This window comes from Mus caroli, chromosome 11 (assembly GCF_900094665.2).
Source record: "Mus caroli chromosome 11, CAROLI_EIJ_v1.1, whole genome shotgun sequence".
Classification (NCBI taxonomy): domain Eukaryota; kingdom Metazoa; phylum Chordata; class Mammalia; order Rodentia; family Muridae; genus Mus; species Mus caroli.
In genome coordinates, this window is record NC_034580.1 from 3,146,548 (window position 1) to 3,162,620 (window position 16,073).

At 44.5% G+C, this 16,073-nt stretch overlaps 1 protein-coding gene across 9 annotated transcripts in view; it reads left to right on the forward strand.

Moving 5' to 3' along the window:
- Window positions 1-2,499: 2,499 nt before the first annotated feature.
- Ogdh (oxoglutarate dehydrogenase) overlaps window positions 2,500-16,073 on the forward strand; it is a 64,531-nt gene continuing 50,957 nt past the window's right edge. For 4 of the 9 annotated variants that reach the window (XM_029484250.1, XM_021177876.2, XM_029484255.1 and 1 more), the window contains exons 1-2: window positions 2,500-2,597; window positions 7,861-8,108. In XM_029484250.1, coding sequence (XP_029340110.1) covers window positions 7,887-8,108 — 222 coding nt within the window. In that variant the 5' untranslated portion in view covers window positions 2,500-2,597; window positions 7,861-7,886. Of the gene's footprint in view, window positions 2,674-3,106; window positions 3,196-3,234; window positions 3,418-3,545; window positions 3,615-7,860; window positions 8,109-16,073 lie in introns of those variants that run through there. The other 5 variants (XM_029484251.1, XM_021177871.2, XM_029484252.1 and 2 more) reach the window with 4 other exon arrangements.

Here is a 16,073-nt window from a genome sequence, read left to right on the forward strand (position 1 = left end):
CCTTACAGTTGGATCTCATGGAGGCATTTCCTCAACTGAAGCTCCTTTCTCTGTGATAACTCCAGCTGTGTCAAGTTGACACAAAACTAGCCAGTATATAGCCCCAACTAAATGTTGTTCTTTATAAAAATTGCCTTGGTCATGGTGTCTCTTCACAGCAATGGAAACCCTAAATAAGACACATGATTTCTGTGTAGCTCTGGCTGACCTGGAACTCAATCTACAGATCAGACTGGCCTCGCACTCAGATCCACCTGTCCCTGCCTCTTGAGTACTGAGATTAAAGGCATTGGAAACAATTGCTTGGGCAGGTCAAATTTTAGTAGGATTCTCTTGAGTGGTCGTTTTTTTTTGTTTGTTTGTTTGTTTTAATTAATTAATTTATTTTTTCGAAACAGGGTTTCTCTGCAGTCCTGGCTGTCCTGGAACTCACTCTGTAGACCAGGCTGGCCTGGAACTCAGAAATCTGCCTGCCTCTGCCTTCCAAGTGCTGGGATTAAAGGCGCCACCACGCCCAGCACAAGTGGTCCTTTTTTGACTATTTCTGGGCTGAGGCTATAACACAAAGAAAGCCTTTTGTGTAGGCCTAGTAAAGCAGGATTCCTTAGCCCTCAATATCAGCCAGTATTACAGTGTGGGCTATAAGACCCTTAGCCATAGCGGGCGTGGTGGCACATGCCTTTAATCCCAGCACTTGGGAGGCAGAGGCAGGCAAATTTCTGAGTTCGAGGCCAGCCTGGTCTACAGAGTGAGTTCCAGGACAGCCAGTGCTACTCAGAAAAACTCTGTCTCAAAAAACAAACAAATAAACAAAAAAAGACCCTTAGCCATAAAGACTTGACACATCTCTGTAACTCTTGTATTTATTTTTTAAGATTTATTTTATGTTTATGAGTAGTACACTCTTGCTGTCTTCAGACACACCAGAAGAGGGCATTGGATCCCATTACAGATGGTTGTGAGCCATCATGTGGTTGCTGGGAATTGAACTCAGGACCTCTGGAAATCAGAGCTCTTAACTGCTGAGTCATCTCTCCAGCCCCTCTATAACTCTTTATGCAATCTGGATAGAGGGATTTGAGTACCTAGGCCACATTTAAGCTGCAATAGCAAGTTCTAACTGTGGGCTGAGGAATCTTGGCTTCTTAGCCCTTAGGCTTCTTAGGGCGATATACCCCAGGTCCACGAGAGGACAACTCACGTGTACCATTGCTCATGCTTCTGCTCTTGTACTGTGGCCTATCACTGCCACCAAAGCTTGAAGAGCTTCTGGCATACTTGTGACTACTTGTGACTTCTATTTCAGTAGAGCAAAAGGACTCCCCAGCCAGCTCATCCAGCACTGGTGCCATTTGCCATACATAGCAAGGATAAACTGACAGTCTGTTTTGCTGTCCATCAAAAACTACTCTGCTAAAAAAGAGAAACAAGTGGAGAGTTAAAGGCCATTAGCATGAAGCTGGGCATGGGACTTATAGCTATAGCCCTAGCACCTGGTATATGCAGGTAAAAGAAACAGGAGAGCAAGGCCAGCCTACATTATGAAATTGAATCCAGCCTCAGCTACATGCCATTGTCTCAAACGACAACAACAAAAGACATGAGTATGAAATGAACCACTCTCCTTTTTGAGACCTGATCCAACTGAGTAGCCCAGGCTGCCCACAAGAACTCTATGTAGTCCATCTTGACCTCCAATTGGTCAGTTTTTCTCTGTTCTGAAATTGCAGGTGTGTACTGCAAAATCTGGCTGAATATTTTTGTTTGTTTTTTATTTTGTTTCCCAAGACAGGGTTTCTCTGTGTGGCCCTGAAACTCTCTTTGTAGACCAGGCTGACCTCAAACTCAGAGATGAACCTGCCTCTGCTTCTGAGTGCTCTGATTTAAGGTGTGCACCCTCTCAGCCAGGCTCTGGCTTAACATTTTGACACGGGGAACATTTCATATTAGTGAAGAGTAACAGGTTAACCAGTGGATTTTGTCTGTTTAGAGCAGGCTCTGGAGCCAGGAAGATCCAGGGGGACCCCAGCACAGCTTCCTGTCAGAATACTAGCAGGAACACCCAAGTCACATGACAACCAAGTCACATTAGACCTCGCTAACTAATCTTCATAAAGACTGCTGCAAAACAAGTGTTCAAAATAGTTATTCAAATTATTTTGTGCAGTGATACATTTTACCAACCCAACTATTATTTAGGGCAGCTTGTTTTGGATACAAAGCCGGTGGGCCTCAAAGTCACAGCGCTCCTGCTTCGGTCCGCCAAATGCTTCAATTATCAGACGGCATCCCACGCCCTGAATGTACCAGGTTCTTAACAAGCTTCGGAAGCGTCTCCCGTGTAACTGCTAATGACAGCCGAAAGACAGTGAGCAACAGGCTGGCTTTGGCCAGATGCAAAGTTCTGCATTGGCGCGAAGCCCGAGCGAGCGACTGAAACCCATTTCTGTGACGTCACGCCACGCCCACAGCCTGTCTTGCAGGCCTCTCCTCTGGGGCCGGGCTACGCGTTGACGCCACACGCCGGGGCGGGGCTGAGAGTTTGGAGCCCGGAGTGGTGTCGGCGCCTCACTCGGGTGGAGCTGAACGGGAGACAGGTAACCTTGTGCGGCAGACGGGCTCCGTCCAGGGCTGGGAAGCTCGGCGCTTGACACCCGGAGCTCGCGGCCGAGGGTGAGGCCTATGCGTCCTTGCAGCCGGAGTGCCTGAGTGACGGGCATGAAGCCGGACAGAGCCGGGCTGGCGGAGGGCGGCGATGGTGGGCGGGGGACGAGACCTGACGGACAGGCGTTATAGCCAATGGCGTGGCAGGGTCCGCCAGGCGGGCGGAGATTGGCGGACGCGGACGCGCGCCGGGGGTCGGGGGGCCGAGTGCTATTGGCTCTGGCGGCGGAGCCGCGAAGGTGGCGGGCTAGGGAGTAGGTGGCCCGGCGGCCCCGGAGAGCCCCAAGGTCGCGGCGTGTCACGTGGACCGGTCGCTTCCTCCGGCCCGCGCGCGTTCTTTTGTCCTGCGTGCGCTGACCCCAGCAGGCCGCCGTCCTTGTGTTCGCAGTGCCCGGACACGGCGCTGACCTTGGTGCCTGCGGCAGCCCCACCTGCCGGTATGAGGTAAACCAGGCTGTCGGCCAAGGTGACACTGGTTTCCCTAGAAACACCATCCACGCACCGCTTTCCTCGCGAGAGTGTGTGACAGATGTGAGTTATCCGCAGAGTGACTGGGAAGCCTGCTACTGTGCCCTCGCATGAGTTACCAGATCATGTTTCTTTTGCCCACCGAGCAGTGTGCCAGTCTCTGAAGTGACAGGTTCGGCAAGAATCCTCACGTGGATACCATGTTAAGACAGGAGAGCCGAGAGTAGGGCATTTGAGTATCTACACGGTGAAGGAGCAGGGTGAGGTGTGGAAAAGGGATTAAAGGTAATGAGAAGTGACGGGCTAGGTGTTGTGCGCATGCGTAACTCAACTTCCTGACTGTAAGATCAGAAAATGGCGGCGTTAAGCATCATTGGAGGGTGGAGTTTTAGACCCTTGACGTCAAAAGGTCACTCAAGGAACACCTCTACAGGCCCAAGTGGGGTCAGTGGGGTCAACCTGTGTTCGATGGAGGTCTCTAGGTCCGTAAGTGTTATCTCTATATAGTGAAGCTATTGCGAATGTGCAACTGGGCTTCATGACCCTAAGTAGAAGCGTGTAACTAAAAATAGAAGTAAATTTTTCCCCCAGCTTTTCTGTGGATTTCATTGCCCTTACAGGCCCTACTTGTGTCTGTGTATCCTGTGCTCTGACATTGAGCAGAGGACACCGTTGGAGTTCCCCTGTTTGTCTGATCCTCTAGCCTTGCCCTTGAAGGTGGAACCAGGTAGATTAGTCGGTGGCGTTAGGACGAGTGACACTATAATTGTCTTTTTCTTTTTTTCTATCCTTGTCATTTTGTATCACATATTATGCAGCTTTCTTTTTTTTAATTTAAAAAGTTACTTTTATTTGTGGGTAGGGAGATGTGCACATGTGACAGTGCTTGTGTAGATGTCACAGGGCAACTTGTGAGCGCTGGTTCTCATCTTTCATCCTGTGGGTTCTAGGGGTTGACCACAAGTGATCAGGTTTGGTGACACTGGTCCAATTTGCAGGCCCCTACTTTCTTTTTTGGTATATACACATTTAGTCTTGCTTATCTCTAAGGTAGATTGATCTTCTCATTATTTATGTGCCTTTCAGTTGCTGGTAATTGCCTTTTCTGTGCCGTTTATTTTATTAAATAATAATGGGGCTATTCTTGGAAATATGATTAATATTTCCATGAAATGTGTGTTTTCAACCTGACTTTCAGTGTTGCTATCTTGGAAATGATACTCTTGTAGACCAGCATATACTTTATTCTGTTTTATCTACTTGTCTATTGGGCTTCTCCTGATGATGTGTTAGGATTTATAGTGATGGGTTAAAATTTTAATCTTCCATGTTGCTAATTTTCTTCTAATGTCATTTTTCTTTCTGCTGACTTCCTTTGGGTTACTTTAGCATAATTGTCAGACTGAGGCTCCCAGCTGATTGTGGTTGGAGTATAGGTAGAAATGAAGTTCCTGATTTGTATTTTGACACCACTGAGGATGGGACTCCTTTGCCTGTCACTATTCTTTGGTTTAAGAGCATAGGCTCTGTGACTCTTTTGTCTATTCCTGTTGGCATGTCTTAGAGCTTCTCTACTAATTAATCTGAGACATGTGACATAAGAGGGGGGGTGCTCTGTCTGTGTCTCCAGGTTCCAAAAGTTAAGGTTTAAGTCACTTTACTTCCTCAGTCGAACCTTTCAGAGACAATTGTTTTAAATTTAACATTTAATAAAATATTGACAGATTTTCATGCTTTCTATAAAGGTTTCATAGTTTTCACTCTTTAAGAACATATATTATAAGCCGGGCACTGGTGGCGCACACCTTTAATCCCAGCACTGGGGAGGCAGAGGCAGGCGGATTTCTGAGTTTGAGGCCAGCCTGGTCTACAAAGTGAGTTCCAGGACAGCCAGGGCTACACAGAGAAACCCCGTCTCAAAAAACCAAAAACCAAACCAAACCAAAACAAAACAAAAAGCAAAACAAAAAAAAAAAACAAAAAAAAAAAAACCANATTTTGTGGTTCTCGTTGAGATGTCATTGAGACTGGTCTGGAGTTCTAAAATGTTCCATACTGCTTGGGTTACAGGTATGCGCCATTGTGCAACACCTCTTTATAGTACCTCTCCACTTCTGCCCTTACCAGTGCCCTGCTTAGACCTCTGCAGTCTTGGGCACCTCTGATGCTATAGAGCCACAGCTACAGAGACACCACAGCAGTGTTCAGACTTAGCTAAGGAAGCTTGCTCAGTGATCTGACTTTGGAAGTGCTCCTGGATGATACCTGCACTTAGATGGGCTAAGTAGGCTGGTCTGCTAAAAAATGGAGACACTCTAGTAAGGGTTTAGATGTTAGAGGGGTCGTCAGACCAAGGTAGTGGATGCTTACTTATCTTGGGCCCTTAAATTTCTCAGATGTCTCTGGCTTCTTATAATTCTTTAGTCATAGAGGCACTTGAAGTTTACAAAGTGCTTTACTGTTTGTATTATAATTTAAAAAAAAAACGAGAGAGCAAAGAGTAATTACTGTTTCTAGTTCAAAGAGAACAAACAAGTCAGGCCTAGTTAGTATGTAATGCTTACATAGCAAGTTGGTGTCATTGATACCTGTGGCACTATCAGTGAAGTGCTTACTGGGCAAGGACCTGGGTGTGGTAGTGCATGTTTGTAATCCTAGGGCTGGGGAGGCAGAAGAGGGTGGATCCTTGGGGCTCCCTGGCCAGCAAGCCTAGCTCATTTGACAAATTGTAGACAAGTGAGCTACACTGTCTCCAAAAAAAGTGTACAGCACTTGAGGAATAACATCAGAGATTGACCGTGGGCATATACACACATGTGCGTCAGTGCATGCACCTATGTGTACACATATTTATATTTAATATGTACCCATTTAATAGACTATAGCTAATATATAAGTATATATGCCACATACATAATATATATGATAACATTTGAATGTTCCTGCCTCAGTCTCCAGAGTAGGATTACAGGTGTTGGTTTTTGTGCAACACCTCTTAAAAATACCTCCTCACATCCACCCCCACTGGCCTGTCTGCTTATTGACACCTGCCTAAGTATTTAACTTAAAAATACGTTTTTCTTGGTTCTGATCTTTCAGGTTTTTTTATTCTCTTGTATATTAGCATCCCCACTGCAGTGGGTTTCTGATGTTTAATCCAAGGTCTTGCCTATGCTAGACAAGCACTGTGCGTTTGAGCTTAGGCTACTATTTCTTTTTTCATCTTTTTCCCCCAATACATCTTCTTTTTAAAAATTTTTTTTCTGTGTGTGTTTATGCCATGTATATGCCTGGTGCCTGTGAAGGTTAGAAGGGGGTGTCAGATTCTCTGGATCTGGAGTGGCCTGGTGGGTGTTGGGAATCAAACCTGATTTTTTTCTGAAGGAGCAGTAGAAGCTCTCTTAATCATTGAGCCAGCTCTCCAGCTCCAATTTTACCTCTTACAGTTAAGACTTGAATCCACTTTGAATTTTGTATGTAAAGGGATCCACATCTTTTTTCTTTTTCTCTTTTATTATTTGTTTTGAGAAAGTCTCATTATGTAGCCCTGTAGACCAAGATAGTTGGAATTCCACTATCCACCTGCTTTTTTCTGCCTCCTCTTGGGAATAAAGGCACTCCCCCATTGATATGGTTTTGTTTTTTGTTTGTTTGTTTGTTTGTTTGTTTGAGACAGGGTTTCTCTGTATAGCCTTGGCTGTCCTGGAACTCTGTAGACCAGGCTGGCCTCGAACTCAGAAATCCACCTGCCTCTGCCTCCCGCGTGCTGGGATTAAAGGTGTGTTATTTCAGTTTTTCAGTTTTTTAAAATTTGTATGTGTTTGTTTTGCCTGCACGTATAAATGTGCACCATGTGCATACCTAATGCTGTGAGGTCAGAAGAGGACTCAAGATCCCCTGGAACTGGAGTTATAGAATGTTGTGAGCCATATCAATACTGGGACTCAAACCACAAATGCTCTTAAATGCTGGAGTCATCCCTCCAGCCTCAATGTATTGTTCTTATGTATTAGGCAAAGCCCTTGGAATTGTGTCTTAAGACCTGCCCACAGTTTTCTTACCACATATGTAAGAGAGAAGGCTGAAGGACAGGCTACATATACTAAGCTAATTGGAATTTAAATCTCAGTGTGAATAACAAGCAAGTATTCTGGTAATTTTTAGGTAAAGTGTTGTGCCATTTGCTGAAGGACAAACTTTATGATGAGTCATTTTAAGGAGGATTTGAAGCTCTCAAGATATTTGTTCTGTTGGGGCCAAGCTTTCTCTGGCATTTTATTTTTATTTCTCAAGGGGTAACTTACCTGAGAATAAGCAAAGTCAAATTCTTCTACTTCCAATACTAAGAGCACAGCGAACACTCAATGGTTTCTGGATATGTTAGAGAATGCCATTTTGCAGTTAACGATAATTCTTAACCAAGCCTTACTGTTTTTCCTGCAGTCGTTTAATATCTTCTATAAATGAAAATGACTTAGGAGTCAGATGGTAAAGCTTGCCACTCTGTGCCTACATCTCTGGGGCTAGTCCAGGCATCTTAGGGGACGTGGGTATGCCAGTTTGACAGTCACGCTCTGTCTTGCTCTTGAGCTTGTAGGCTAGGCTCTGAACAAGTCATTGGCTGTTGTGAACCCTTTTAAGCTAGTGTATTTTTCTTCAACAGCTGGGCAAGTTTTATCTCTTTAACATTCTTTTAAAACTTCTCTCTCTTTTTTTTTTTTTAAACAGGTACTTGTGGAACGCTTCAGGACAAAATGTTTCATTTAAGGACTTGTGCTGCTAAGTTAAGGCCATTGACAGCCTCCCAGACTGTTAAGACATTTTCACAAAACAAACCAGCAGCAATTAGGACGTTTCAACAGATTCGGTGCTATTCTGCACCTGTAGCTGCTGAACCATTTCTTAGTGGGACTAGTTCGAACTATGTGGAGGAAATGTACTGTGCCTGGTTGGAGAATCCCAAAAGTGTACATAAGGTAAGGCTCCCAGAGTGGCCCTCTGCTCTGTATGTGGTCAGGTGCTCACTGACTGCCAGGTAAGTGAGGATATCCAGAGGAGTCAGTGGGCGGGCAGGCAACTAGAGCCCGGCGCCATCCACCATGTCTACTGCGTCACACTCAGTGCGGCCTCAGTGGAAACCACAGTCCTCTTGAGTTATATCCAGCAATGAGCTCAACACTCAAAGCATACAATGAAGCATGTGTAGCCAGCCCTTCAAGGATCTGAGGAAATGCAAGTGTGATCTGGCGACCATGTGAGGAAGCGGAAGTCTGGCCCTCCAGGATCTCCCTGAAGGTTGCTTTAGGATGAAGCTCTCTGAAGAAAGAAAATCTGTGGGAAAGAATGGGACCTGGAGACGCTCTCCATCCTGACTACTCCGAGAGAACGTGTCATGTGCATTTGTGACAGTTTAAATGCACCACATGGACTTTCTAGATAAACAGCTGTTTAGATCCTTGTGTTTCTATTTTTCTCTTGTCTTTGATTTCTCTGTATCATTTACATGGGCACTTTTCTTCTTAGACCCTTTTCTTCGATATTTGCCTGAATCCTTTCTGAGGGTGACTAGTTCAGACTATGTGGAGATGTGCTGTGCTTAATTGGAGGATCCCAAAACTACCACATTGTATCCACCTCCCCTTGGCTAGCCAAGCATTAGTGCCAGAATTGGTTTCTTCTGTTTATGGCCAGTGACTGTTCATGGGTTATGATGGTCATTTCTTCATTTTTGGATATGGAAGCCAGCTTGATGCAGGGGTTGCAGTGTGGTGCGATGGTAAGAGTGTGTAGTCCACAGCTCCCCCTGCTCTAAGTCTTTGGAGAATAGAAGGAAATGACACAGTCACGATGATTGTCTTCATGGAGGCCATGCTCAGCCAAGATGGTTGTCTTCACTGTGGACCAGGCCTATTTGCACTATTGAATCACCCATCTTACCAGAAGGCATCCTTTATCCATTGATCTGTTATTAGGTTCATAGTTTTTGTTTATTTATCTATTTGTTTGCTTGTTTGTTTGTTTTAAATCCAGGACTTTATTTTGCAGGAGCAAGGGCCACACTTTTACCTTCTCACCCTCAAACTTTTAAATTGTTACTGCTCTGAAATTCCTACCAAACCTCTTCATTTTCTCCTTGTGGACTTTGAAGAAAGTGTAACCTCTGAGCCATGTAGTTCAGGCTAACCTGAAATGTGTTAGGTTGTCCAGGTTGTCCTTCAATTCTGAATCCTCTTGCTTTTACTGTTGTACTACTGAGATTGCAGGACATACACTGGCGTGCCTACCTACTAAAGGAGGAGATTTTTGTGGGGTATGATAGCTTTTGTTCTCTAAACAGTTGGATAGTATTCCTTGAAAAGGATTTTGTTTTGTTTTCCCTTCTCCCTGCATGGTTGTGGTTATCAGAGAAAGCAGCATGTGATAATTAGGGTGAGAGAGTATTGAAGAAAGTCTGTCATAACACTAAGAGTGGGGCAAGAATGCTCAGCTACCATCTGCTTGCTCCCCATAGAGACTGTTGGTGGTGGGATTGGTGTCTTGGGGTCAATCAGTATGAGAGTTTCATGGAAACACTTTTGGGAGGGTGAATAGTATACATGTAAGAGATTTTGTTCTTTAATTGAAGATGTGTGCAGGTTGAAGGTCCTTGGAGCAGAGTTTATGCCTGTATCTGTTACTAAGAGTTTGAGTTACTCTTACAGACTCAGGCATTGCTCTGCCCTGCTACCTGTGGAAAGAGGTACAAGAAGCTGATTGAAGGGCAGGCCCCACTAGAGATCTTGGTTGTAGGCTGACAGAACTTTGACCTCTCTTCTGCCTTGTTCACAGCTAAGTAGTCCTCTTCAAATTGTATTACACACACACACACACACACACACATACACACACGTTGCATGTGCCTTTTTTGAGAGAGATGACCCATAATTTAAGTCACATTTTCAGAGATCCCTATGACTATAGAGTGTTATGTCCTATAACCTTAGAATTACTTCATTAAAAAATGCTTTGGGTCTGGGGAGATGACCCAGTTGGTGAAGTGCTTGCTGTACAGCCAGGAGGGCCTAAGTTCATAAGCACACACTGCTCCCAGCACACATATAAAAACTAGGCAGCCAACGTGCACCTAGAATTTATTCCAGAGCTGGTGCAGGAATTAGAGGGTCTTTGTGAGTTTGCCTAGCTAGCTAGCAAAGTTTAACTTGCCTTAAAAAATAAGATAAAGCCGGGCGTGGTGGCACACGCCTTTAGTCCCAGCACTTGGGAGGCAGAGGCAGGCAGATTTCTGAGTTGGAGGCCAGCCTGGTCTACAAAGTGAGTTCCAGGACAGCCAGGGCTATACAGAGAAACCCTGTATCGGAAAACCAAAAAAAAAAACAAAAAAAAAAAAAACCAAAAACACCCTGTCTCAAAAAAACCAAACCAAAACAAAAAAAAGATAAAAAGTGTCAAGGAAGATACCCTATGTCAGCTTCTAGCCTCTGCACATACATGTATGTGTATGAAAACAACATACATGATGCTTGCCTGGCACATAGAATCCCTGCTTTCAGTCCTTAGCACTTTGTAAACTGGGTATGGCGATGGCAAATAGTAATTTCCTTGTGTACTTGGGAAGGAGTGGCAAGAAAACCGGAAATCCAGCGTCATCTTAGCTCCAAGAGAGAGGACAGCACAGGTCATGAGACAGCTGTCTTTAAATAAAGGAACTACAGAGGTGGTTCCCCAGTTGCTCTTGCAGAGGACCTAAGTTGAGTTCTCAGCAGCCACATGGTGCACAACCATCTGTAACTACAGTTCCAGGGGATCTGACACAAAATAAATAAAACAAAACAAAACAAAAGAATGCTTTCATCTCCAGTACCAGAGAGGGTTTAGGGTTGTTTTTGTTTTTGTTTTTTGTGTTTGGTTTGGTTTGGTTTGAGACAAGAGTCTCTGTGTAGCCCTGGCTGTCTTGGAATTCATTGTATAGACCAGGTTGGCCTCGAACTGGGAGATCCATGTACCTTTGTCTCTCAAGTTCTGGGATTACAGACATGAGGCAGCATGCTTGGCCATCTCTATTTAAAACAGTAGCCACAGAAACAACTTTTAAGATGGCTGGGGGTGTCTAGTTTATTAGTTCTGTGTTTGCCCCTCGTATATGTGGCCCTGATTTAGTCCCCAGCATTCCACAGAAAAATGATCATATGTGTGATTGTGAAAATTATGTCTGGTCAAAGTATCGCAGTGGGTCAGAACTCTCTGTCCCTTCTTCCTGTGCTGCTCCACGGAATTGTGTCTTCTTCTAATTGAATCTACCTCTGTACTGGGTCTACTGTCCTTTTGTCCTGAGTTTGGTCCTCTCTGAGACTATCTGTTCTAGGCTATCATAGGTACTTAAGGAATTCTGCTACTGGCCTGTATTAGCATTTAAAGCTCCCTTTAATGTCTTAACATGTTGGGGACACATAGAAGAACGACATCTGTGTTTATGTTTTAAAAACAGAACTAGCGAAGCATGATGACACATGTGTGATCTCAGTAGTCTTAAAACAAGCAGGTAGTTGAGGACTGCTAAGCCCCTGGTCTTGCTTTATTCAGGAGAGACAGGACTCCAGCTCTAGTATTGTATCCAGGTCTTTCCGGTCCTTTTCCTTAGTGCCCCAGCGCTTGTCTTGAAGATGCTGGTGACTGCTCCTGCTTTGCCCTTCCTGCCTGTCCTGCCATGGAGCTTTCCCACAGCTCACGACTGCAACATTCTATGCCTTATACCTCCCCAGTTCACAGTTTCCCTTCTTTCTAATTTCCTTCATTGATACCTCTCCCTCCTTCCCTCCCTCCCTCCCTCCCTCCCTTCCTTCTTTCATTGTTGTTTTTCGAGACAGGGTTTCTCTGTGTAGCCCTGACTATCCTGGCACTCACTCTGTAGACCAGGCTGGCCTCGAACTCAGAAATCCGCCTGCCTCTGCCTCTGGAGTATTGGAACTAAAGGTGTACGCCACGATTCAGTCTCTATGTGTCTTGCTTGTCCACTCCTAAAGTCCATAAGAACCATAGTTCAGGTGGCTGCTGCAGGAGTGAGGGACTCTGCATTCAGAAACTAGGTGGAGAGCCATCACTTTCCTTTGGCCTGTTGCCCTTTCTGGCCTGCCCCTCCTTCCTTGCTCATGAAACAATGATTTTCTGTGAGTGAACTAGACAGCAGGGGAAAGACACAAATCATAGTCCACATGACAAGTCACATTCACCTTTTCACTCCACTGCAGTGACACTGCTTTGACTGCACCTAGAAAAATAGGACCATTTCTGTCCCTAATATACATTTGCCCGTTTCTGTGGTGCCTGAGTGTACTCAAGGCAGGGACCTACAGGTTAGGTCGTCTTGCAGTCAGTATGTTCATTGTCTGTGGTGGTGGAGGGGCTTCCTACTGTGCTCTTTTGAAAGGGAGTGCCTATGCCGAACAGTCTACAGGACGCTACTTTAGTGCTCTTTTACTGGTTATTTCTGGGAAGAATTCAGAAGTTTTGTTTTTTTTTTAAATTAATGAATTTTTTTTTTTTTTTTTTAGTTAGGTCTCATTAAGTAGCCCCAGTTGGTCTGAAACTAGCCATGTAGAGCAGGCTGGCCTCAAACAGAGATCAACCTGCTTCTACCTTCTGAGTGCTGGGATTAAAAGTACAACTGCACCTGGTAGAAAACATTTTAGGAATGCCCTTTGGCACATAAAAGGCATTTTCTGGGGTGTTTTCTGTTTGTTTTGTTTTTGGTGTGCATATGTGTGCACACATGTATGTGTGGGTCAGAGGTCAATGTTGGGGTCTTTTTTGCTGCCCACCTTATGTTTTGAGACAGGGTTTCAAACTAAATTCAAACAGAATTTACTGATTGTGGACTAGCTGACTAGTGAGCTCTGATTGTCTGCTGCCTGTCTCAACCCCACTCCCTCCCAGTGTGGGATTAGAGGCATGTGCTACCACACCCAGCTTTTTTTTTTTTTTTTAAGATTTCTTTATTATTATAAATAAATATACTGTAGCTGTTTTCAAATGTACCAGAGAGAGCGTCAGATCTCATTACAGGTGGTTGTGAGCCACCATGTGGTTACTGGGATTTGAACTCAGGACCTTCTGAAGAGCAGTCAGTGCTCTTGCCTGCTGAGCCATCTCTCCAGCCCTGCACCCAGCTTTTACATGAGTGCTAGAGGTCTGAACTCAGGACCTTGTGTTTGCGTGGCAGGCATTTGATCTTCTAAGCCATCTCCCTGACCCCTAAAGATTTTTTATTTTATTTGTGATTTGTTTTTATTTACAGGGTACTAGGAATGTAGTATGCACTCTAGAATGCATTCCACCATTCTTCCCTTTTACTTTGTGGTATTAAGGATTTAACCTGGTACCTTATGTCTCTAGACAAGTACTGTCCCACTGAGCTCTATCCCTAGCCCCCAGTCCCAGGTCATTTTTAAGTATATTATTCATGTGTCTGTATATGTGTACAAATGCATATGAGTACACATATGGAAGTCAGAGGTCAACCTCAGGTCTTACTCCTCAGGAGCCATTTACTCTCCTGGAGGTCATCAAGTAGGTTGAGCTGGATGGCCAGTGAGTGCCAGGCATCCCGCCTCTGAAGTCTCTGATGCTAGAGATAGGTGGATGTTACTGTGCTGTTTTGTTTCATGTTGTTTCGTTTGCTGTTTTGTATAGGACATAGGGATCAAATTCAGGTCCTCATGCAAGCTTGTAGTTGATTTTGAATGATTATGAAAATAACATATACTTAGAGTCTGTAGTCAACTTAAATAGGATTTCAACAATCAGGACTTGAAAGCTACCTCTCAATGATCTTCAACAACTTCTACCAAGAGTGATTTCAATAATTGCAGCTTTTTGTGTTAAACTAACTACACCAGCCCAGACTTGTGCATAATATTTGTACTTCTAATGGGTATGCATTTATGGTTAACTAGGGATGCCCATTAACTAACTCCTGAAGGCAGCAGGAGTTGTAAAGCAGCCTCTTCAGCTGTCTCGTGTGTCAGTTTGCAGATCATGGCCACTTTGCTGGTGTGAGAACTATGTTGATTGGTGACTGTTAACTAGCAGTGTATGTGAGTTGGCTCAGCAGAGAGAAGGAGAACCCTTGAACTTCTGAAGGGAAGTGCAGATTGTTCTGAGCTGTGAGAGATGAGGAAGGGTAGGATTGGAGGTGGGACTTAGCAAGGGCTTCTAACCTCAGCAAGTGGCAGGTTGAGAGGAAAGGCCCTCAGACAGAATAATACTTAGGTTCTAAAGGAATCTAAAAGAAGTTTCACAGTTAAGTCAAAAGGTGTTTGCTTATTTTGTATTTTGTTAGGTGTCATGAGTGTGTGAACCCTCTTCAGTAGAGAGTGAGACTGGCCAGTGAGGCCTTGAGAACTAATTCAGGCCAAGTGGCAACGGAGAAGCTACTCTGATGATTACTACATCTTTCAGGACACACTTTGTTGTTTCTGTCGTCCCCTTGTACTATAGTTTAAAGCAAAAATAAAAACAAAAAATCAAAATAGAAAGGGAGAAACCAAAACAGATTTTAAGGGAAAGGACAGCGCCAAGAAAGAATTGAGTTGCTATGGGCAGCTTAACCTGGAGCAGCCAGAATGTTCTCCTGGTGGGAAAGTCAAAGAACTGGCTTTGGCAGTCCAAGAAGCAGCTCAGTTTCTCTACATGGCATGAGGACTAGGAAAGGTTTCCTGAGGGGCCAATGCCAGTGTTTAGAAAGGAGAAGATAGCATATTGTAGAGCCAGCCTGTTCATTCTTGAGACTTCCTGTACCTTGGCTTCCTCCCCAATTCGAGGCTTCCCTGACTTTTGTTTAACTCAGTGTTTAGACTGTGAGTAGGTGGTGACTTGAAGACTTCAGCATTCTACAAGAACCCTTGGAGTAGCAACTTTACCCAGCTACACTAGGGCCCCCCTTAAAAGGCCCAGTCACTACTGTGAAGGTAGGTCCTAGCCAAATCAGCACAGATGACCACAGATAATCACTTTCCAATGGCCTCATGAGTTGTGTCATGTGCAGATCTGGGCCCATTCCTACAGAATGTCCTCAGTCTGCTTAAGAGAAGAGTATGATATGCTGCCTATAATACTTCCCTGTGGGAAAGCCTGGTTTCCAAGACCATTGGTATAACAAACTGTTCCCAAACTGCACCTTTAAAAGATATATTTATTTTATGCATTTGAGTGCTCTGTTTTCATGCACACCAGAAGAGGGAATCAGATTCCATTACAGACAGTTGTGAGCTACCATGTGGTTGCTGGGAATTGAACTCAGGACCTCAGGAAGAGCAACCAGTGCTCTTAAGTGCTGAGCCATCTCTTCGGTCCCCTCCACCAACTGCATCTTGAGTGGTATCAATGTATTGTATTTCTTGACTGAAGCAGCTGAAGGCTCCTAGTCTCTCATAGTAGTCACATGTAGCCAGACATGTCCAGGTAGTTATAGCTGAGGGATATGGTGGTAGTTGCTGTCCTGCTCCTCAGCTGCTGCACAGGGAAGTTCCAGTGATAAGGAGTGGCTGCAAACTCCCTGAGATCTGGGCTCAGGTCTCATACTGCAGCTCATTACATTGGTTAGAGCACATTGAGAGACAGACTGTACTCCTGAGAGATGGAGAGGCAGGGAATGTGTATGGATGGAAGATCGTGTAGGACTGACAGGCTAGCCCCCAACCTGCTTCAATGTGATCTGATAATTTAGCCACTTATAGTTTAGTACAGCATGCCTTCTATGAACCCTATATAGGTCAGAGCTAAGGCAGCTTTACTTTGTTATTCTTAGGTATCCATAACAATTTAGTTCATGTACCCAAACAGAAAGTTTGGAAACTTCTGTCACGCATACTATGCCATAAAAACATTATTGTAATGGCGCTTCAATTGTGTTCAATTGGTGTTTTTACTGACGTCTAATCATGATT